The 22108-nt window shown below is 49.8% G+C and overlaps 1 protein-coding gene across 1 annotated transcript; it reads left to right on the top strand.

Moving 5' to 3' along the window:
- Positions 1–750: 750 nt before the first annotated feature.
- On the top strand, positions 751–20845 carry heatr5a (HEAT repeat containing 5a). The gene is given in 47 exon segments (XM_034576314.1): positions 751–1040; positions 4091–4299; positions 4530–4741; positions 5014–5122; positions 5651–5800; positions 5912–6083; positions 6172–6335; positions 6460–6709; positions 6795–6950; positions 7042–7292; positions 7994–8105; positions 8237–8389; positions 8473–8572; positions 8859–8968; positions 9143–9312; positions 9399–9565; positions 10145–10250; positions 10457–10647; positions 11761–11920; positions 12012–12213; positions 12297–12465; positions 12592–12619; positions 13657–13801; positions 13874–14056; positions 14138–14377; positions 14451–14629; positions 14727–14795; positions 14943–15122; positions 15553–15697; positions 15700–15786; positions 16141–16245; positions 16327–16461; positions 16604–16731; positions 16826–16973; positions 17061–17234; positions 17383–17484; positions 17713–17796; positions 17899–17965; positions 17967–18064; positions 18178–18323; positions 19009–19116; positions 19445–19547; positions 20185–20216; positions 20218–20254; positions 20257–20315; positions 20317–20339; positions 20466–20845. Coding segments are annotated over 46 exon segments (6183 nt in total). The 5' UTR covers positions 751–1040; positions 4091–4173; the 3' UTR covers positions 20614–20845.
- The last annotated feature ends 1263 nt before the right edge of the window (positions 20846–22108 follow it).

Below are 22108 nucleotides of genomic sequence, written 5' to 3'. Positions count from 1 at the left end.
ATTATGTTGTTATTATAAATCTCAGTAGAAATGTTTCATATTTTTACTCGTATTTCTTTTTAGGATTTCTCTTTTTCTCAACTATTAAAGTATCAAATATCGAATTACTTTAAAATTCATATATAGTTTGTTAAATTAATTCACAAAGACGCTTATTGAAGCCTATTTAAAAGTTGTTTTATGGTTTTTATGTGGTCACTGATGAATGAGTTCTGCCTGAGACTAAACCCAAGGTAAAACACTGTTGACGATGATTCGACAATTGATTTTGTATCAGCAGCTCTACAGTTAGTGGGAGAAATACCGGAAGTCAGATATTAACAAACAAACTTTCAAAAGTTCAAGATTTAGTGTAACAACTGTCATACAAATATGTTTAAATATAAAACGATGTAATATTATTTGTATTAATATAATAAATTGTTATCACACATTTGATTTTTAAAACTGAACCAGAGTCAGTTATTTTTAATTCTGAGGTTTACAAAAAGCTCTAACAGTTATTATCATGTTGTAAATCGTGTTTTCAAACACGATAACTAACCCTTTGTTTATTTGTCTTCATGTTTGTTCATTAAACTAACACATTTCTCTTGTATTTTCATGGTGTAAGCTTTAATACTGAGAAGCAGTAAAGAACATTCATATTTAATATTTGACAGAACATTCGTACATTCGAATTCGTAGAGCTCTCAAAAATAAAACGCAGATGTGGGGTTTTATTGTGAAGAAGGAGCCGGTGACCGGATGTGCGCTCTGTGTGTTCACGCTGACTTGACGCTGGACTCGGATCAGGAAACATTATCAGCGTCAACATAAAGTGAGAGAAACTTTTCTACCGGACCCTTTAGGTGCGGACACCTTCCGGTTCCGACCTGCGACTCCACTGGGTCAACGCCCGCGTTCTGATCCGAGTCTGAGGCTCGAACCCCGGCCGGTAGCTGAGCGGGGTAGCGCCCGGACGGTAGACACACAGTCCGCCAACTGGAGGACAGGAGGAGGAGGAGGAGGTGAAGAAGGAGAAGAAGCAGGAGAAGGAGGTCTGTAGTTTGTGGATTTGGTGTCTTTGGTGTCTCTCTGGTGTGTCTCTGGTGTGTGTCTGGTGTGTCTCTGGTGTGTCTCTGGTGTCTCTGGGGTGTCTCTGGTGTGTCTCTGGTGTGTCTCTGGTGTCTCTGGTGTGTCTCTGGTGTCTCTGGTGTGTTTCTGGTGTTTCTCTGGTGTGTCTTGTGTGTCTTGTGTGTCTCTGGTGTCTCTGGTGTGTCTCTGGTGTCTCTGGTGTGTCTCTGGTGTCTCTGGTGTGTTTCTGGTGTGTCTCTGGTGTCTCTGGTGTTTCTCTGGTGTGTTTCTGGTGTGTCTCTGGTGTGTCTCTGGTGTCTCTGGTGTTTCTCTGTGGTGTCTCTGGTGTGTCTGGTGTGTCTCTGGTGTGTCTCTGGTGTGTCCCTGGTGTGTCCCTGGTATGTCTCTGGTGTGTCTCTGGTGTGTCTCTGGTGTCTCTGGTGTTTCTCTGTGGTGTCTCTGGTGTGTCCCTGGTGTGTCTCTGGTGTGTCCCTGGTGTGTCCCTGGTATGTCTCTGGTGTGTCCCTGGTGTGTCCCTGGTATGTCTCTGGTGTGTCTCTGGTGTGTCTGGTGTGTCTCTGGTGTGTCCCTGGTGTGTCCCTGGTGTGTCTCTGGTGTGTCTCTGGTGTGTCTCTGGTGTTTCTCTGGTGTGTCTCTGTGGTGTCTCTCTGGTGTGTCTCTGGTGTCTCTGGTGTGTCTCTGGTATGTCTCTGGTGTCTCTGGTGTGTCTCTGGTATGTCTCTGGTGTTTCTCTGGACCAATTATCAATATTATTATTGTCAATACAAATTCAAACTGAGCAGAAACATGAGGTTTGTGACGATGATGATGAAGATGATGATGATGAAGAAGGGTTCTTTATTCAAACATCATGAAGTCGATCATCAAGCAGTGAACTGAAGCTCACGAGGCCAAACTATTAATCCACGAATCGGGGGAAATCGTCGGCAGAGTAATTGATAAAACAGATTTATTGATTAGCTTCTCTGAGAGAAATTAATGTGCAAATCATCAGTTTGCTGCTTTTCTTTCTCTCCAGCCACATCAACCATATTCAGGTTGGTATTTATATTTCATAGAACGAACCACTAACAGAGAGACAGATCTTCAGATTAATGTTCGACTGGTTATTCTTTAAAAACAGGTTGTTATGATGCAGTAGATTAATCTGTTAATGCTCTGCAGGAAAGTGTTCCTCTGTTATTGTGAGTTGTGTGTGAGTTGTGTGTGAGTTGTGTGTGAGCTGTGTGTGAGCTGTGTGTGAGCTGTGTGTGAGTTGTGTGTGAGCTGTGTGTGAGCTGTGTGTGAGTTGTGTGTGAGCTGTGTGTGAGTTGTGTGTGAGTTGTGTGTGAGCTGTGTGTGAGTTGTGTGTGAGCTGTGTGTGAGTTGTGTGTGAGCTGTGTGTGAGTTGTGTGTGAGTTGTGTGTGAGTTGTGTGTGAGCTGTGTGTGAGTTGTGTGTGAGTTGTGTGTGAGCTGTGTGTGAGTTGTGTGTGAGTTGTGTGTGAGCTGTGTGTGAGCTGTGTGTGAGCTGTGTGTGAGCTGTGTGTGAGTTGTGTGTGAGCTGTGTGTGAGTTGTGTGTGAGCTGTGTGTGAGTTGTGTGTGAGCTGTGTGTGAGTTGTGTGTGAGCTGTGTGTGAGTTGTGTGTGATCTGTGTGTGAGCTGTGTGTGAGCTGTGTGTGAGCTGTGTGTGAGTTGTGTGTGAGCTGTGTGTGAGTTGTGTGTGAGCTGTGTGTGAGTTGTGTGTGAGTTGTGTGTGAGCTGTGTGTGAGTTGTGTGTGAGCTGTGTGTGAGTTGTGTGTGAGCTGTGTGTGAGCTGTGTGTGAGCTGTGTGTGAGTTGTGTGTGAGTTGTGCGTGAGTTGTGCGTGAGCTGTGCGAGAGCTGTGTGTGAGTTGTGTGTGAGCTGTGTGTGAGTTGTGTGTGAGCTGTGTGTGAGCTGTGTGTGTGAGTTGTGTGTGAGCTGTGTGTGAGTTGTGCGTGAGCTGTGTGAGAGCTGTGTGAGAGCTGTGTGTGAGCTGTGTGTGAGTTGTGTGTGAGTTGTGTGTGAGCTGTGTGTGAGCTGTGTGTTAATGGAGGACGCAGTGGGCTCTTGAATAATGTATGAGCTGCTCTCAGATATTCTCTCAGCGTCTCTTCTTTCCTTTGCTGTCGTTCCGGTCCCGTCTGCTGAGTCGGCACGAAACAAAGGCCCGACGCTTCGGTCCAAGAACACACAGACACGTCTCTCCGGTCACGTGTGTTCGCCGCTTGTCCTCCGTGTCAGGTCTTTACCACAGAAACTCCCCAACGTGAGCGTGGCTGTCCTCATTGGCTCCCGAACGCAGCACGGTGTTTTTGGTGATGTCACCGGGGCCTGAACCAATGACCGGCACTGAGCTCGCTGCTGTTCCCACGTGTTTGAGGGATCCAGACCCAGTTCTTCACGTTTAGACCTCAGGCTTCTGTTTGCTTCTTGAGGAGGAGGAGTGAGGATTTGTCTCGTCCGAGTATCAAACCACCGAGACGCCACTCGCTGGTTCCTGAGCTGCTCTGAAGCCTCCGTTTCACTTTGTGTTCAGCACCATCTTAGTTTTTAAAACCAGATATAGAGGAGCAGGGGGTGGAGCCTGACTGAGAGCTGCAGGACACGCCCACCTACACCTGCCTGCTGCACCCATTGGACAGTACTAGCTGTCAATCACTCTGTGGTACCCCCCCAACACATCTGGTGCTTTATGGTCTGTTTGACTCTAAATGATCATAATTCACTAAATGAACATCAGCTGTTTGAAGAAGACTTGAAACTAGAGACTGAGACAGAAACTCCTGAATGTTTCCTGACGTTATAAAGTGAGAAGTCACTTTCTATAGACTTCTATAGAAACTACCAGAGGAGTCGCCCCCTGCTGGTCAGAGGGAGAACACAGGTTCCAGTCCCTTCCGGAGTCTACGTCAGTTTTTCTTTACAGCTGTTAGAGCAGAGGAGCTGCATCGACTGGTCTCCACGTGCTGAATGGATGTGACGACATGTTTCTCCCTCCTTTGTTTTGAACAGGGTTTAGGAGAATGGCAGAGAACAGACGTCGTCTCCCTCAGTGAGAGAGGAGGAGGAGGAGGAGGAGGAGGAGGAGGTTCAAGATGGAGCGAGCTCACAGCCTCCTGCTGAACGAGGATGCGTGCAACCAGCTGGCTGAACACCAGAGGGCAGAGTTCATCTTCGAATGGCTGAACCACCTGAAGAAGCTGCTCCCGGCCGCTGACAGGGTGAGTTCTGGTGTCACTACTCAGCAGCTGTCAGGACCTGAGCAGAACCTTCACCTTGTTGGTTTGACTCGCTCTGAAGTTTAGGAGACGAGTATTAAACTCATGAAAACACTTGAGCTGTCGCTTGTTCCAAAAATCATGTTCGAGACAATTTGACAACTAATTTGTTGAAATGAAAGTTTTCAGCCAGGAGGCTTTTCTGTGAGTCACGTGTTTCTCCACCTGTTCAGGTCGACGTCAGACAGAACCAGCGGCGCCTGGTCGAGCAGCTGTCCTGCGTCCTGATTGGCTCTCCTGGCCCACCGACCCGCTGGCTGCTGGCCCACTGTTTGGCCCTGCTCTACCGCCTGGGAGACCCCTTGCTGGCCAGCTTATTAGTGGATAGGTGCAATGACATCATCCGCAGCAGAGACGACTCTCCCTCAGGCCTCCCCACCCGGCTGTGAGTCACAACGTCCTGTTGGGTCATTGTGGGGGGGGGGGAGACTGAGAGGTTAGGCTTACTGGTTTCTCTCAACAGAAACCAGTAAGCCAAGCCTCTCAATCTTCTTCTTTGTTTCTCTCAACCAGAACCTCCTGCTGTGTTTCTGTTTGTGGACTTTGATCCTCACACTCAAGTATAGCAACACAGTGCTCGAGTATCAGAACTGAGACACAGCATCATTCAGATCATTGTTCCGGAGTAAGGAGATAAGAGCCTTCTTGGTGTTTCAGGGTGGCGGTTGCGTGTCTCGGTGCTCTGTACGAGCAGCTCGGCCGGATGCTCCTTGGCTCCTTCAAAGAAACTCTGACCAACCTGCTGAAGGCCATGAAGAGCGCAGAGGTTTGTAGTTTTAACACATGAAGAAGAAAGTTGTGGTTGATGTTTCCACAGAAAGAAACAGAATCAGAATAAATCTGATTGATTTGACTTCTCAGCATAAAGATGTTAAAAACACACATATATACATGTACATATATACAGTACTGTATATATGGAGTTATATACAGTACAGTACTGTATATGGAGTTATAAACAGTACTGTACTGTATATATGGAGTTATAAACAGTACTGTACTGTATATATGGAGTTATATACAGTACAGTACTGTATATATGGAGTTATAAACAGTACTGTACTGTATATAACTCCATATATACAGTACTATAGGCAGCATGTTCTATATGTAACATGTTCTCGGTTGAGAGCAGTTCTGCTTCAATCGACTTTTCTTGCAGGTTTAGTTTTGTTCACTGATAAATTCGATCTTTCAGTTTTTATAAACAACTGTAACCTTGTTTAAAGTGTTGAAGCGATGAATATGTTGTGAATCAGAATAACTGCTGGAATCTATAAACCCCGTCCTTCAGTCTCAGGGGCGGTACGAGATCATGTTGTGTGTGGAGAAGCTTCTCCGTGGTCTGGGGGTCAGCGCGGTGCCGTGTCACCGGGACATCTACAAGGCAGCGAGAACCTGCCTGACGGACCGATCCATGGCCGTCCGCTGCGCCGCCACAAAGGTGGAGTCTCCTGTGACTCGCGCTGTTATTCTTCCTGTTTTTCTCTTTGTCAATTCATTATTCAAGAATCCAGGTTGTATCAGTTTATAGAAAGTGTCTGTCTCTCATCAGTGTTTGCTGGAGCTGCAGAGGGAGGCGGTGTTCCTGTGGACCAGCGAGCTGGAGAACGTGGCCACTCTGTGCTTCAGAGCCTTCGAAGGGTCCAACCACAACGTCCGAGTGTCTGTGGCCAAACTGCTGGGGACGCTGCTGGCTGCAGCCGTGGAGCCGCGGCAGCCTGCCGGTAACGACCTGAGGAGCAGCCCGGGGTCAGAACGTCTGGGAGAACCCGAACGCTGATTCATGAACTCTTGTTTTCTCTTTCCTCCCAGCTGCCCCCAGACAGGGCGGGCGGGGTCGAAGCTCTCTGGAGGAGGTGATGGATTTGTTGACGGCGGGGTTCCTGCGAGGGGGGGCGGGGTTCCTCCGAGCCAGTGGAGACATGCTGAAGGGGACGAGCTCTGTCAGCAAGGATATCCGCATCGGTGTCACTCAGGTGGGATATGATGAATTCAGCTGAGGAGCAGATTGAAGATCTCACTGTCACTGCTCCTCCTCCTCCTCTTCCTCATCCTAATCATTGTCCCCCTCCTCATCATCCTCCCCTTCCTCCTCCTCAGGCCTGCGTAGTCTTCGTCTCCACCCTGGGCGGCCCCTGGCTGGAGGCGAACCTCCCGGCCTTCCTGTCTGTGCTGATGGAGCTGGCGTCCCACAGCAGAGCCACACAAACGCCGGGCGACGCTGTGGTTACCCGCCGCTGTGTCTCCTTCATCCTGAGGAGCACCCTGGGGTCCTTGTTGGGAGAGAAGGCCCAGACCAACGCTGTCAAACAGCTGTGCCTCGCTGTGGCCTCACAGAAACGAGCTATTGGTGAGTAGCAAGGAGGCGAGACTGTGACGAGCTCCGTCCGTGTACATGACACAAGCTCCTCCTCCATTATCGTGTGTGTGTTTAGATGCAGCGCTGACTGATGGGAACGTGGAGACCAGAGTTTCAGCTGCAGAAATCTCAGCCAGTCAACATGTGTTGGTTTGTTGTCTGCTGGAACTGGGAGGACTCATTCGAGGACTGGGATCCACTGCAGCCCCCCTCCTCACTGACAGCAGCACAGGTCTGACAACACACACACGTTCATATTAAATGTAGAAGAAAGTTCATTATGTCCCTCTGTATAATGTGTGTGTGTGTGTCCACGTCCACAGCTCTCCTGGACACAGTGGTCTCCGTCCTCCTCCACCCCGTCTCCATCACCCGCCTGGCCGCGGCCTGGTGCCTGCGCTGCGTTGCCACGGCGATGCCTTCCCAGTGCTCCATGCTGCTGGACCGCTGCTCCGAGCGTCTGATGGCGTTGAAGTCGTCGCCCGAGGCCGTGGTCGGATACGGAGCCGCTGTCGCCGCCCTGGTGGCCTCAGTGCAACACTGCCCCCTGGGAATACCGCACACCAAGGGCAAGGTGGGTGAAATGAATTCACTCATTACACTGAGCTGCTGTGGGTTCGTGTCACTTCCTGTTCTGTCTGCGCTCGACTCTGTAACAACACTGAGGCGACATCATGTGAACACGCTTTTAAACTAAAACTATATCTGAGTGTTTAGGCTCCATATCAGTTTGAATCCGTGTCCGTAGCAACACGCCCGAAAACACACGAGAAGCAGCGAAGGTGAAACACACGAGGATGAAGTTTCTCTGTTTGGACCAGCGACGAGGTGGAAGTGGTACTAACAGTAACAGGATATAAGCCGGTTGTTTCTTCTGCAACAGTCATATGACAGGAGTCTGACCAATCAGCAAGAGGCCGTGAGTGTCTCAGTTTGTCCCCGTCCAGACTTGAACGCAGCCTCGTAGTTTCACCTCTCAAACGGGTCCTGCAGTCGTGTGGTTAAAGCCTGAGTGTTTCTCAACAGAGTGAGACATCTTCTCACTCATGGATCTCGTCTCATCAGCTTCATCAACTGAACTTTCATCAATATTCAAATGAAATCTAATAACTTTACTTGTGAATGTTTTCTTTGACTGATTTGATCCTCGTGCTGCTCAGGGAAACGTCACACATGCATTATGACAGTTTTACCCAAGAGAAGAAATTCAGCTCAATCTGCTCTGACACAACAAGAACAGGTGGCTCCTCTCTAAACGTTTGGGTCTGTGTGCAGGCGGTGCTGGCTCTGGCTGAAGATCTGCTCCGCTCGGCCTCTCAGAACAGCCGGATGTCTCTGCAGCGGACTCAGGCCGGCTGGCTGCTCGTGTCCTCTCTCATCACTCTGGGTAAAACAACAGAGATCTAGTACAGGGCTGCAGGGGCTTGTACGTTCACAGAAACTGAGCCAACTGTGTGTGTGTGTCTGTGTGTGTGTGTCTGTGTGTGTGTGTGTGTGTGTGTGGGTGTGTCTGTTCAGGCCCTGCTGTAGTGGAGCATCACCTCTCCCGCCTCCTCCTCCTGTGGCGCTGTGTGTTTCCTGCCTCGCTCAGGGAGCAGGAGATGGAGCTGCGACGAGGGGACTACTTCACGTGGCAGGTTACGCTGGAGGGACGTGCGGGTGCGCTCTGCGGTCAGTACACACAACAGACACACACAGAGTTCAGTATTGTGGCCGTGAGTGTGTCTGAGCTGTGTGTTTGTGTGTCTGAGCAGCGATGAAGAACCTGCTGCTGCACTGCAGGGAGCTCGTCACTGATGACATCATTGGCCGTCTGCTCACGCCATTGGCCTGCGCCGTGGCCCTCCTCACCAAGTCAGTCCCTAATTGGTTAAGGCTTGTTGTGGGTGTAATGTTTTTGGTTAGGATGAACTGGTTAGATTTAGGTGGTCGAGGTCAACGTCACTGTGAAACTTCTGGCCTTGAGTCAAACTGCTGATCGGATCAAATGTCTCATGTTGATTCCTCATATTTACGTGTGTCGGGTAAAAACATGGAGCTATGCTATGATTGGGGTTTACAGCAGCTCACACTTTCCTGTGTGTGTTGTGTGTTGTGTGTTGTGTGTGTTGTGTGTGTTGTGTTGTTGTGCGTGCACCAGGATGCCGGCTCTCCTCAGGTCTCACAGCACCTCAGTTCGTAGCTGCTCCCTCGTCTACAGGCTGAGAATCTACGAGCTGCTGGCTCTGCTGCCTCCACACACCTACCAGGGTAACAACACTCCTCCCTCCCTCCCTCCTTTCTTTCTTTTCCTCTTTTTTCATCTCTCTTTCATCTTCAAATGTCCTAAATCCAGATTAATCAGGGATTCCAGCAAAAATCCTCAAACTCAAAGAGATATTTAAGATGTTGATTTGCTTCAGCTCTGCTCCTCTCCTCCTGCAGAGAGCTTCGGTTTGGTGATGAACCAGCTGGTCACTGATCTGTCCGGCCAGGACAACCTGAACCAGCCGTGCTCCGACCTCACCCTGCTGCCCCCCCTCTGTCACCACGACGACCTGCAGCTGGTCGGCCCCGCCCTCCACAACACCGACCACAGATATGTGGAGGAGCAGGTGACGTCTCATTTGACGCAGCCTGCAGACACAGAGTGTACACAACAGGACTGTTAGAATGAGTGAAGGTTGTTTTTGTGCTTCAGCTCCACGGCAGCAGCGTGGGGGGGGGCTCTCTGGATAACGACCTCTTCAGTCTGTGTGAGAGAGGAGACGAAGCTCCTGCTGCTCCTCTTCCGCCGCCTGTCGCCCTGACCGCCGCCGCCGTCCGTCTCTTCGGAGCCGTCTTCCCCCACATCATCTCTGCTCAGAGGTAACTGACCTGTCCCCTGCACCACAGGCGAAGCAGCACGTCTGCTTCTGAGAAAACATGAAACCGCTTTCACTCCACATTCATTTATTTAAAAAGAACCAGAGAAACACGGTTGAGTCATTTTCAGACATGTACTCGAGGAACTTTAGTGAGTGTTTGTGAAGCAGCAGCAGCAGCAGGTTGTCGGGTCCGACTCGTTCAAACAGGAACATGTGGGAACATCCAGGCGAGGGGCGGAGCCTGTAGAGCAGCAGGAGGCGGAGCCTGTAGAGCAGCAGGAGGCCGGACATGACGTATAAACTCTGCTGTGGAAAGATCAGTGTTGTTGTTTACAGCTCAGCCACACCGGCGTCGGCCCTCATCACCAGAAGATCTGGAACCTCCTCGTGTTTCCAAGTTGACGTCTTCGTCTTCTACGTGTACGGCTCCTCTTCTTCATCCTGAGATGTTTGTGTTCTTCCAGTTTCACGTCCGTCACGTGTTAGAAACCTCATCAACACGTCCACTCGCTCTCTGGGAAGCTTCCACACATTGTCCTGCTGTGTGTAAACAGTGTTTGTTTGTGTGTTTCTTCATCAGAGTGAAGATACTGGAGCAGTTTGTAGAAACCGTGAATCAGCTGAAGGGTCAACGCCAGCTGACCGTCCAGACCCATGTCTGTGCTGCCCTCTGCAGTCTGCTCAAGGTACTACATCAGTAAACTGGAGGTTTATCTGGAGACCGAGTGCAGGACAAATACTTTTGGAGTTGTCTCTCCACTCCTGGTTGTTCCGTAATTGCACTTTGATTCTGTTTAATTCCGCCACGAGCTGGAAAACATAAACCTCTGAGAAATGATCACCTTGTAAAGTTGTAGAAGCTACAAAAAATGAAACGAGTCCTCCTCCTCAGCACCAGGGGAGTATTCGGGGCTCTCTGGGGCCAGAGGAGATCCGCTCCCCGGCGTTGTCTCTCCTGTCGGGGGCGCTGGAGAGCAACAGTCCGCTGCTGCGCTGCCTGGCTGCTGAGGGTCTTGCCCGGCTGGTTCAGGTGGTCGGAGACCCCGGCTTCACCGTGTCCGTCTCCCTGCTCTGCTTCGACAGGTGAGTGGAGGCGAGCGCCCTGTTAACGTAGACGACTCTGCGTCGGTGCAGAGGCAGAACATAATCTACTCCAGTGTTTTGGTGGTGATGCACCTAATAGTCGTTTGCCACCCGACATAAATAATAAGATAATGTGAGATTTTCAAGTCCTACAAACAGCGTGTGTGTGTGTGTGTGTGTGTGTGTGTGTGTGTGTGTGTGTGTGTGTGTGTGTGTGTGTGTGTGTGTGTGTGTGTGTGTGTGTGTGTGTGTGTGTGTGTGTGTGTGTGTGTGTGTGTGTGTGTGTGTGTGTGTGTGTGTGTGTGTGCGCGTGCGTGCGTGTTCTGAGGATCATGAGTTAAAGCTTTGCAGCAACTGTTATATTAGTGAACTTTCTGGGGTTTTATGTTGATCCTGAAGCTTCAGTTTTTTTCCTCCTTGTCTTTGTTTGACGTGTCATCATGTCAGAGACGGAGGAAACTGGCTTATTGACAAAGGTTTTATGTGTGTGTGTGTGGGGGGGGGGGGGGTCTCTGTTTGTTTTCCTGACTATAGAAGATATGGAAGAGGATGTGGGTAAATATCGAGACAGTAAAACTGAAAGAAATCCCTCTTAAATCTCGTCTCTGTGTTTTTAGATTCCAGGGACTTTGTTCTGGCCTATTTTTAGTTTAGTCTGCCGACGTGTTCTTGACGTGCACAGAAGCCAATTCCTCACTTTGATTTAAGGCTTTGATCCAAAATTAACAACAGCAAAAAATAATCACAATACACAGAGACAGAGAACAAGATGCAAAATACACTAGAAATAGTCTTTAAAGGATCTTTAAATAACTGGTCTGGATGCATCACAGTGTGTTTGAACGTGTCAGTGACTGATCAGATCTGATGATGGATTCGGATGATGTCTCCTCTCCGGCTCACACTGTGTTGTTATCTGCAGCAAAGACAGAATCTCTCTCAAAACACGTAGAACAACCATCCGGTGCAGATCTGCTGATTCGAACCTCGTCAGTCGTTGGGGTGCGAGCCACTGACCTCGCTGTGACGGCCCTTTTGAACTGAAGGAATTCTGACCCTTTCAAATATCATTGTATAAAAACTAAACTCTGGCTGTGGCCACCGACCGTTCAGGCTGAAGACGGTTCGGGACGCAGCCTCTCGCAGTGGCTACGCTCTGGCTCTGGGGGCGCTGCACCGCCACACCGGAGGCATCAGCTCACCTCAGCACCTGTCCACCTGCCTGGGAGTCCTGTTCACCCTGAGCCAGGACAGCACGTCACCGGAGGTCCAGGTACACGTCTGTTCTGTATCTACCTCTGGACGTCCCTCAATCACCTGACCAGAATAAATGTCCTAACGTCCTGTGTCCCTGCTGGGTCCAGACCTGGTCTCTCCACAGTCTGTCCCTGGTGGTCGACCTGTCCGGCGGTCTGTATCGGGCCCACGCCGAGCCGTCCTTCTCTCTGGTGCTCCGGCTGCTGCTGTCTGCTCCCCCCACCCACCCTGAGGTTCACTACAGCCTGGGCCGCTGCATGCACGCCCTCATCACCTGCCTGGGCCCCGACCTGCAGGGTAGGGCAGCCCGTCCTGCAGACACAGAACACGGGGTGTGAGGAAAGTCCCTGAGTGAGACCTGTGGTGTTGTGTTTGTCAGGTGACGGTTGCAGCCGTGTCCTCTCTGCGCTCCAGCTGTCTGGTGGGATGTGGGGTGATGCAGGCCAGTCCCGACTGTCTGGTCCAGGCCAGAGCCATTTCCTGTCTGCAGCAGCTCCACATGTTCTCCCCTTCACACGTCGACCTGGCCAGCCTCGTACCTGCTCTCTGTGTGAGTACCTGGTGGACGACCCCCGGGCTGAGGGGCGGTCATTTCCTGTCATGTCTCTCTGGATAATGCAAGAGAACAGAGCGTTGTGTGTGTGTGTGTGTGTGTGTGTGTTTTGACCCTGTCTTGTGTCTTTGCAGGAGATTCTTGTTGGATTATTCCTTGTTGGTAGGTCGTCTCTGTGGCCTGAAGCTTCTCTCACCTTCTGTTTCTTTCTCCTGTTTTCTTTTGAACACTCAACACTTGGTTTTGTTGCTGTGACACAAACACGTCCTCACTTTCTGTTTGTTTTTGTACGATTTATAAATTTTTTTTAATTTCACTAGATTTACAGAACCTCAGTGGCACATTAACGCAAAATATAAATGCAAAAGCCACACAACGTAAACACAACTACAACAGAAGTGAGCGGACTACGGATGTTGGTCAAGTGAAGCGTCGTTGGTGAAAAACCTGGTCAAGACAGCTGCTGCTCAGAATGTGCTGCTTGTCTGTTTGAGGTGTTACGGTGCTCGCGCTGAAAGAGACAAGCAGCACATTTTAAAGCGGCAGTGATTTGTTCTTTACTGTAAATACTGATTTAATGCCGCTTTCTGTTGGTTATTGAAATATTAACCTTTTTTCTGTGTTCTTGAAAGATGTTAACGGCTTTTTTAACGGTTTTCTGTTGCACTAAATCTTTTTCCAGCCTGGTAACGATTCATTCACTGCCTGAACACAGTGTCACTTCGTTTACTTTCACATTGTTTGCTCTGCAGCTAACTCATTAACATCGGTGTCATGTCTGTTGTACATCCTACCGACAGTATAACTTTACAACAACTGCACCGTGTTTCCTCCAAATACGGCAAAGATGCATATCAGGAATTTTATAAATACGTGATACAGAAAATTAACACAAAGGCTTTTTTGTAGACACATTGAGCTCTGGCACTTTTTACCTTTATTTACTGTGTCAGAAAGAAAGTTTATCAGTCAATCACAAGCTCAATTAACAGGGAAATCTATTTAAAGTTTCATACCTGGAAAAAATATTTAAGTTAGACTTGATATGATTAGTTATTGGTCATTAAAACTTAAAGCCCAAAGTCTGGAGGAAACACAGTTTTACATCTGTTCACACAGTTCACCTGACGTCCAGGTAGAAACTCTGCGTGTGTGTGTGTGTCTGTGTGTGTCTGTGTGTGTGCATGTGTGTGTTTTAGGCCAACCTGTGCAGCTCGTACCTGTGTCTCCGTCGGGCGGTGGTGGCGTGTCTGCGGCAGCTCGTCCAGCGGGAGGCGCTAGAGGTCTCCGAACACGCAGTGACTCTGGTCAAAGAGCTGCCGAGAAGAGACAACACACATCTGGGTGAGACGCACACACACACACACACACACACACACACACACACAGCAGTTTTAAAGATCTATGCCTGTGCAGACGTCACGATAAAGGAAGTGGGTCTGGAGGGAGCTCTGTTCACTCTGATGGACCGGGAGTCGGATCCAGGTCTGAGGAGGGACATCCAGGAGACTCTGGTCCACATGATCTCCTCCAGCGCCACCAGTGGGAAGCTGGGACACTGGCTTAAACTCTGCAAAGACGTCCTGTCTGCAACCACTGGTAAGTTGAACTCAATCACTCATTCAGCCTCATATGTTGCTATCAACAGGAACCTTTATTAGGATCGTCTCACTCTCACAGACTGTCGCGCTCCGGTGGAGGCGACTCAGGAGGAAGAGGAGGCCGACTCCGGCAGAGACGACGACTCCTCAGCCTTCAGTGCCAGGCCGGAGTCTGGAGGTCCATTCACGGCCCTGCGCTGGGGCACGCGCCGCTTCGCCATGGCGTGCGTGTGTCGCATCATCGAGCAGTGTGAATCAACTGACCCGGCTCACTTTGACATGGCTCTGGCTCAGGAGCGGCGACTGAATGAGTCCACCGGTAAGATCTGGCTCAATCTGTGTTCCTGGACCACGTCTCCCACCTCTGTGACCTTTCAGATGTCTTTCCCCAGACTTCCTCGTTCTTCATCTCGGGGACCTGGTCCGCATGGCGTTCATGGCGGCTACGGATCACAGTGACCAGCTGAGACTGGCGGGGCTCCAGACCCTGCTGGTCATCATCAGGCACTTCTCAGCCATCCCGGAGCCGGAGTTCCCCGGTCATGTGATCCTGGAGCAGTACCAGGCGAATGTAAGACCAGTCTGTGATTTAACTGTCGCTTACACTGAACACGGTTCTGTTTGCAGCACGCCATGAGATTCTGCATTCTGTGTGTGTGTGTTTTCAGGTTGGCGCTGCACTCAGACCAGCCTTCGCTGCTGATGCAGCTCCTGACGTCACCGCCAAGGCCTGCCAGGTGATCATAACATAAATAATCCTGACTGTCCGTTACCGTGACAATCATCCGGACTCCTGCTCGATTCTGTGCATCTGATTGGCTGCTGAGTTACTAGAAAATGATCAAGGTTTGCCGTCACCTTCGACCCCATCCTCTCCTCTCCAGGTCTGCAGCGCCTGGATTGCCAGCGGCGTCGTCAGCGACCTCCGCGACCTCCGGCGTGTCCATCAGCTCCTGGCCTCCTCGTTGGATAAAGTCCAGGTTGGGGCGGACACGGTCAGTCAGCTGCACAATGAGGCCACAGCTACCATGGAGACGCTGGCCGTCCTGAAGGCGTGGGCGGAGGTGGGTTTGAGGCCTTTACTCGTTTAGTTCCTCTGAGCCGGCGACACCAAGTGGTCAGAAGTCGTTCTCAGGTCCATCGCTGTGAACACGATGTCTCAAGATCACCTTTCTCTGGACATTTGTTCCAAACATTCAGTTGGACTTGATGGGAGGTCAAAGGTCACAGTGACCTCATCAGAGTATCAGACTGAAACACTGGATGTTGGAGGGATACAACCATGTGTCCAACTGAATCTTTATATTACAATATGTTCTAGATGATTGACAGGCACATTATACTACGAGGTGATGTATGTTGTTACTAATACAGAAGAAACTCACTAATAACTTCCTGAGCAGGTTTATTCCGACAGATTCTTTGTTGCATGTTAACTGAAGATGAACGTTTCTGACATCATCGACCTGAAGGTGGCGTCCTCTTGTCCCTCAGGTTTACATCGTGGCCGTTCAGAGAAGCGGACAGACGGACAGTCCTGCTGGGACGGCTGACCTGTCAGTCTCCTCAACGGCCAATGACAGCTTGGGGTCCGAGTCAGGAGGGGCGGGGCTGCTGAAGCTGGTCCAGTCCGATTTGTCGCGCTCAGTCGTCTGTGGCTGGCGGCGCTGCAGGACTACGCCCTGCTGACCCTGCCTCAGGAGTATGCTTCACAGCTCCCTGCAGCCGGTGCGACGCCACGATTCTTTTGTTTCTGGTGTTGGGGATTGTCTCACAATGTTTTGTATGTAATGTGAATTATATTTAACCAATCAGAGTCAAGCATAGGTAGACTCCGCCCACGTAGGTGCGACTACAGGACGAACGTGTGTCAGTCAGAATTCTTTAGACCCTGAATTACAAAGTGAAACTAAACTAACAGATCAGATGAAACTATGGAACAAACACGAAGATTCAGACTCTCAGAGACAACAAACTAAAATGAGTCTTTGGTTCTTGATTGTTGCAGAAATCTTCCTCAACTGAAAAAATTAAACAAACGAAAAGCAGCAAATATAATAAATACACACAACTTATTTTCAGGAGGTTCCTTCTACACGGCAGAGACGGTGAATCAGGCCAGAGCTCATTACTCCTCCTCCTGGGCTCCCATCCTCCACGCCACCTCCCTCTGGCTGCACAGCACAGGTCAGCCCTCCTCCTCCTCCTCCTCCTCCTCCTCCGCACCAAGACGTGGACGGGTCTTAAACAGTCAGATGTGTGTTTCAGGTTTTGTGATGTCAGACGACTCACCTGTGAACCTGTCCAGGCCGGCCACACCCACCTCCATGGGACACACTGACTCTATGGGCGGAGCTAAGAGTCCAGAGGACGTCGGCGCTGACAGACTTCACTTCATCCTCGGTACTGAAGCTTTTCATCTCGGAGGTTTCTCCATTTCCCCTGTTAATAGGGTTGCTTGGTAGTTTTCCTCTTGTTGAGGGTGAAGAACAGAGGATGTTGCTCCTTGTTAACATCTGAGACAAATAAAGTGTCCTGTGTGCAGGGATCAGTGTGGAGTTCCTGTGTTCTCCGCACTCCGAGGACCAGATGGAGAACATCACTTCATGTCTGCGAGCTCTGCAGGCGCTGCTGGACGTCTCGTGGCCACGAGCTAAGATTGGAAACGACCAGGTACCTGATTTCACAGCGGTTGTCGTAACGTGAGGAAATGGTCGTCTGAGATTCTGACAATTAAGCGTAATCTAATCTAATGTGTCTCCCCCAGGCTCTGAGCGTGGAGCTGCTGAGCGTCCTCCACAGACTGATGGTGACCAGGGAGTCGGTGTCCGTCCAGCTCGCCGTGTTGGACTTACTGCGACAGATAGTGACGGCTGCTCAGGAGCACGTGAGGGAGAAACGCCACAGTGCAGAGGGTAAAGACTAAACAGTGTGTGAGGGGGGGGGTCACTGTGTGGAATAGCCTCCTTGATCCACATGTATGTGTGAAACTTGCTCCACAGTGGACGACGGTGCGGCGGAGAAGGAGACGCTGCCGGAGTTCGGAGAGGGACGGGACACCGGCGGTTTGATTCCTGGACGCTCGCTAGTGTTCGGAGCGCTGGAGCTCTGCCTCTGTGTCCTGGTCCGGAAACTCCCACAGCTCAGCCCCAAACTCGCTGGAACCAGTCCGACTGGTATGAGGTGGTGAATGAGTGGGAGAAGGACATGTCATCCATCTTTTATATTTTTATATATATATGGTTGTTTTCACATACAGTCGCTGGTCCTGTTTATATAGAGATTATATCTATATATCTATATATAGATCGTGTGTGTGTTCAGGTCCTGGAGGTTCAGTCTGGAGTCTGGCTGACAGCGACTGTCGCCTGGTGGCGTCGGCGCTGTGTGTCCTGTCGGAGCTGCCGTCCGTCTGCTCCCCTGAAGGTGACGGAACCTTTATTCATGTTCAGCCTCTGAAAGCAGCTGTTTTCATTACCACCCATTTTACTGTGAAATCCATGTGAGCTTCGTTCTGAACAAATAACTCATTTGTTAGTAAAAAAAAATTGATGCAGCTTCCTTATTTGAGAAAATAAATGAATGATTAAACCAATAAAATGAGTTCCTCAGTATTTCGGCTCTGATTGGTTGATTTAATGTGTCCTCCTGCAGGCAGCGTGTCCGTCCTGCCCACCGTCCTCTACCTGCTGCTGGGAGTCCTCAGAGAGCTGGTCCACCAGCCCAGCTCTCACACTGGTAACACACACACAAACATTTTTTTAAAGTCTCTGTTGTCTGAAGTTCCACGCAGCTCTGAGTTACTCTGTGACGTAAATACATAAATGTCTCGTCTCCCAGGTGCCCCGGAGGCAGGCACAGGGGGCGGCCGGTGTGGTGGTCAGGCGGCTCTTCAGGCCCTGAGTCTGTCTGACGTGTCCGATGAGTCGACAGGAGAAGAGTCGAGGAGCCTGGAACCAGCTGCTGAGATCAGCTCTGAACACACTGCTGGGACTGTGGGACGCCGGTATGTGCCGCACGCTACGACCACGGCAGATATACACTTATTGTCCAGCTCTGAACACTGTGTGTGTCTGTGTCTGTGTGTGTGTCTGTGTGTGTGTCTGTGTGTGTGTTCAGGGGACTGTGTGGTGGATCAGATCCGCCTCCTCACAGCTCTGACCGTCTTCCTGCTCTCGGCTGGTCCTGACGTCTGCACTGTGGAGCCTCTGCACGCGCTCAGTCTGCAGCGCTTCACCACCAGTATGGACGCCAAAGACCCTGTGGTCAGTACACGTGTATACGCTCATTCAGCGAGCACTTTGTTTCCAAACGAATACGACCTCATCCTGTGTAAATCAGCTTCACACTCGGACTCTGTTTCATCTTCTACTGTGGATTTACACAAAGAATAGAACACGTGTCTGTGTTTTTATTGGATGATGGATTTAAAAGAGACCGATACACTGAGCTGCTGCCACGTGATTGGCTGATGAATAAATAAACAGGTGTTCAGGTGTTGTGACTGTTTCGAAACTTGTAAATGGGAACCAGCAGCTTCCAGACGTGCACACTGGTTAAACTGGGGCACAGTGAAAGAGTCTGTCTCTCACGGGACAGACGGGCCGTCGCTGTCCAGCAGAACCAGGTCACGACTTTATTTAAAGGTGCTTGAAAATATTTTCACCTGTGCAGATGAAAGTGGAGTCCCAGAGAGAGTCTGTTTAACCAGGAGGTGATGAGGTGACTGCTGAGGACACGTGGACCCTCCGTCTCTACGTCTCCTCAGTAATCACTCGTACACACTGAGGGACAAACCTGCTTCTGTCATGAGGCCCATCGTCTTTACTCCTGTGGAAACTTCCTGTTAAAAGCTGAAGAGCCTGTAGAGCGATTCCAAAAGAGTTCTTTCTCCTTTGAGTCTTAGCTCGAGCTGTGAATGACGGTAACTATCCCCCCACTCTCCTCCAGGTTGTGAGTCGGTGTTTTCAGCTGCTGACGTCCGTGTTCCAGGCTCAGCCGGGCGTAGCCGTCCCGTACATCCAGGCCCTCGGCCCGCCGCTGGTTCGATTCCTCCAGGTACTGAACCAGCCACACCCAAGACCACAGGACCTTAAGGACAGTCTGCCGCACTTCTACAGTTAAATGTTTGAACCACAGAAATAAACCGACGGTCTTGTATTCTAAATTAATATTATTTTTTTAAATGGGAACATTTCCTGAACGTTATCATCTCGAGGTCGAACCTGAGTTTAATCTCACTGAAAGACAGAACTTACATCTGTGACTTGAACATCACCAAAGTCTTAAATATCAGATTGAATCAGATTCTCTCATCTGTCCTGGTGAGTTTTATTTTAATTTTTTACATTGAGTGAGTTGATGAGATGCTGTGATTCCTGCTCAGAGGGTGGAGAGAAGTCGGCCTCAGAGTCCGGAGGAGCTGCTGGGAGTCCTGGAGGGGGTTCGAGCCATGGAGGCTTGGTCCCAGGCTGCGGATGAGTCCCAGCGTGAGTAGAACAAGTGACATCCACACCACCTTTTTCAACTAAAACGATCTCTGTCCACAGCCACTGCATCACTTTTGATCCCAGTTCACATTCAACACACCTGAAAAACCTGTCAAACTGAAACAGGAGCTGCAGCATTTACAAACGGCCCCAAAAGCGTCAGGCGCTTTATAAATGCAAGACGTTGTTTTTATTAATATTCAAAACTGGAGTGTGGCTCAGTTCATGTGTTTTCAAACGAAACCCAGTCGACTGGATGAAGCCTGAAGCTGCAGACCAGCAGGTTCATGTTGTTCATGCAGGTTCGCTGTGAGTCATTGACGTGTATTAATCATCTTAAATTCAGACTGGATGAGGTCTTCAGTTTTCAGGGACCTGAAGGTCAAACCGAAGAAGAATCATCTGTCTCTCGTTTAGTTGACATGTTAAGTTAACGTCTTTTCTAGCTTCTATCTGGTTTCCGATCACTCGACTAGATGAGTGCTCGAGGTGTCAAACCTCCTTCAGACTTGGGTCAGTGACGATCGATCGCTGGAGGACCAACATGAACGTGCTTGTCTGATTCAAACTGTATTTTCACTCCTTTCATTTCAAGTGAAATTAAAAACACCATTCTTCTTCTGTTTCGGACCCTCAGGCCCTCGGCTGGTGGCCATCTTGCTGCCGCTTCCTCATCTCCTTCCTGCTGGACGAAAACGCCCTCGGCTCGGCCCCGCCGCCTCGCGGTCCCTCCACGAGGCGGCGCTCAAGGACCTGATGCGCCTCGGCCCCCCAGCACTCGGCCGTCTTCAGGTTACACTCGCATCATTGTTCCTGTCTGACGAGGTCGTCGCAGCAGCTTTCGTGTTTCCCAGGGTGTCGAGCTGGAGGTGAATCCACGGGTTAACTCTGGGTGTGTCTGTGTCCTCCTCCTCTCAGGTCTCTCATCGCGTCGTCTCCTCACCTCAAGTCCCGCCTGGAAGCTGCTGTCAAAGGAAACCAGGAGAGTGTCAACGCTAAAGCTAGCGGCGCTAACCCCGCCGCCAAGTCCTCCCCCAGCATCACTCTAAAAACCAACTTCCTGTGAGGTCGACCTCTTGTGGCTGCGTTGGCTGTCCCCTGAGACCAAAGGTCCTGTTTGAGAGTCTGACGGCAACATGAGGGCACACATCACTTCATCGTGAAGAGTTACCCTGCTGGGTTTTATCCCGTCACCTTCACATTCAGTAACTTTACCTCCACCGGGTACTTCCCCTTCACTGCAGTGAGAAGCTCGAGGAGGCTTCCTCCTGATTCTCTCTGAGAGACGAGCAGCCGCAGCCACAAGAACACCAAATAAACACAAGTAGAACGTGAACACAGAAGAAATAAAGAACATGGTTCTGTCTCGAAGCCTCACACAGAAACCAGGAGTGGATCAGTTAGAGAAACAGTGATGAAATATTAAGTATAGTATTATTATTATTATTATGAACACAGCTGATCTAGAATAATAATAATTAGATGAACGGAGGCTGCATCTGTTGAAACAACTAATCAAACCCTTCAAGTGACTGACACCTGTCAGAAACTGATCAATCTCACGGTCTGAACACGTTTCCTGCAAAAATATTCACTTCTGACGAAACGACTCAAAATGAGAAACTGATTCATTTGTGATCAATCGACTGATGGCTTCATTGTTGGAGGACGAGTGATATAACTAAACATTTAGAGTCGTCACATCTGTGTTTGACAGTTTCACAAACCACCTGAAATGGCAGTTCCCTCCCACAGCCCCTCCCACAGCTCCCACAGCCCCTCAGTGGTCCTGACTGGAGCAGAATCTGTTTTCTCCCTGGAACCAGTTGGAGATTTGACTCAATCTCTGATTGGTGGAACTGAGCTGAGATGAAACCACCCACCACAGTTCATGGCGTCAGGTTCAGCGCACGCTTTGAAACCTGGTCCGTGGTTTTTCTAGTGATTCAGATTAAATGAAGTCAGATAGTTATTGACACTGCACCACCTTTAGTGGGTGTGTGTTTCTTTTATCCCCCAGCTCGTACCGGGTGGGTGGTTTTTACTCGACATACTCCGAGGCTTTCTCCTTTTAAACAATCAACATGTATAATCACGACAATATGAACCTTGAAACAAACAAACTATGATCGATGCCTCGCGTGTTGAGGACACTTAGATTCTTGCAGTTGGGACGACAGTCCCCGAGAACCTGAAGCCTTGGGGGTGTGGGGGCCTGGAAGGGACAGATGAGCCTCCATCAGCACTTTAGATTAACAACACTAACAGTTGTCATATCGACACGTTTTATATCCACGGCTGGTTTAAAGAACCTCAGTTTAACGTGTATCATCTCAATGTGAAGGAGTTGAAGGTGCTTTGATCGTGAGTCTTCACGATCACTACATACGTAACGTTAGCACGAGGCAGCTGCTTGTTTGTTTCTCTCAACGTCACCAACGTTTCACTCCTCTCTCGATTTGACCGAAGTTAACCTGTTAGAAACTGGCCTCGGCTCGGGGGTGTGAAAACAAACGACAGGCGGCTGAAGCTGTTGGTGAGAAACTCACACTGACTCCTTT

This window comes from Hippoglossus hippoglossus, chromosome 22 (genome assembly GCF_009819705.1).
Source record: "Hippoglossus hippoglossus isolate fHipHip1 chromosome 22, fHipHip1.pri, whole genome shotgun sequence".
Taxonomy (NCBI): Eukaryota; Metazoa; Chordata; class Actinopteri; order Pleuronectiformes; family Pleuronectidae; genus Hippoglossus; species Hippoglossus hippoglossus.
Note: the sequence above shows the minus strand (reverse complement) of the source record. Positions and strands in the feature narration are given on the sequence as shown.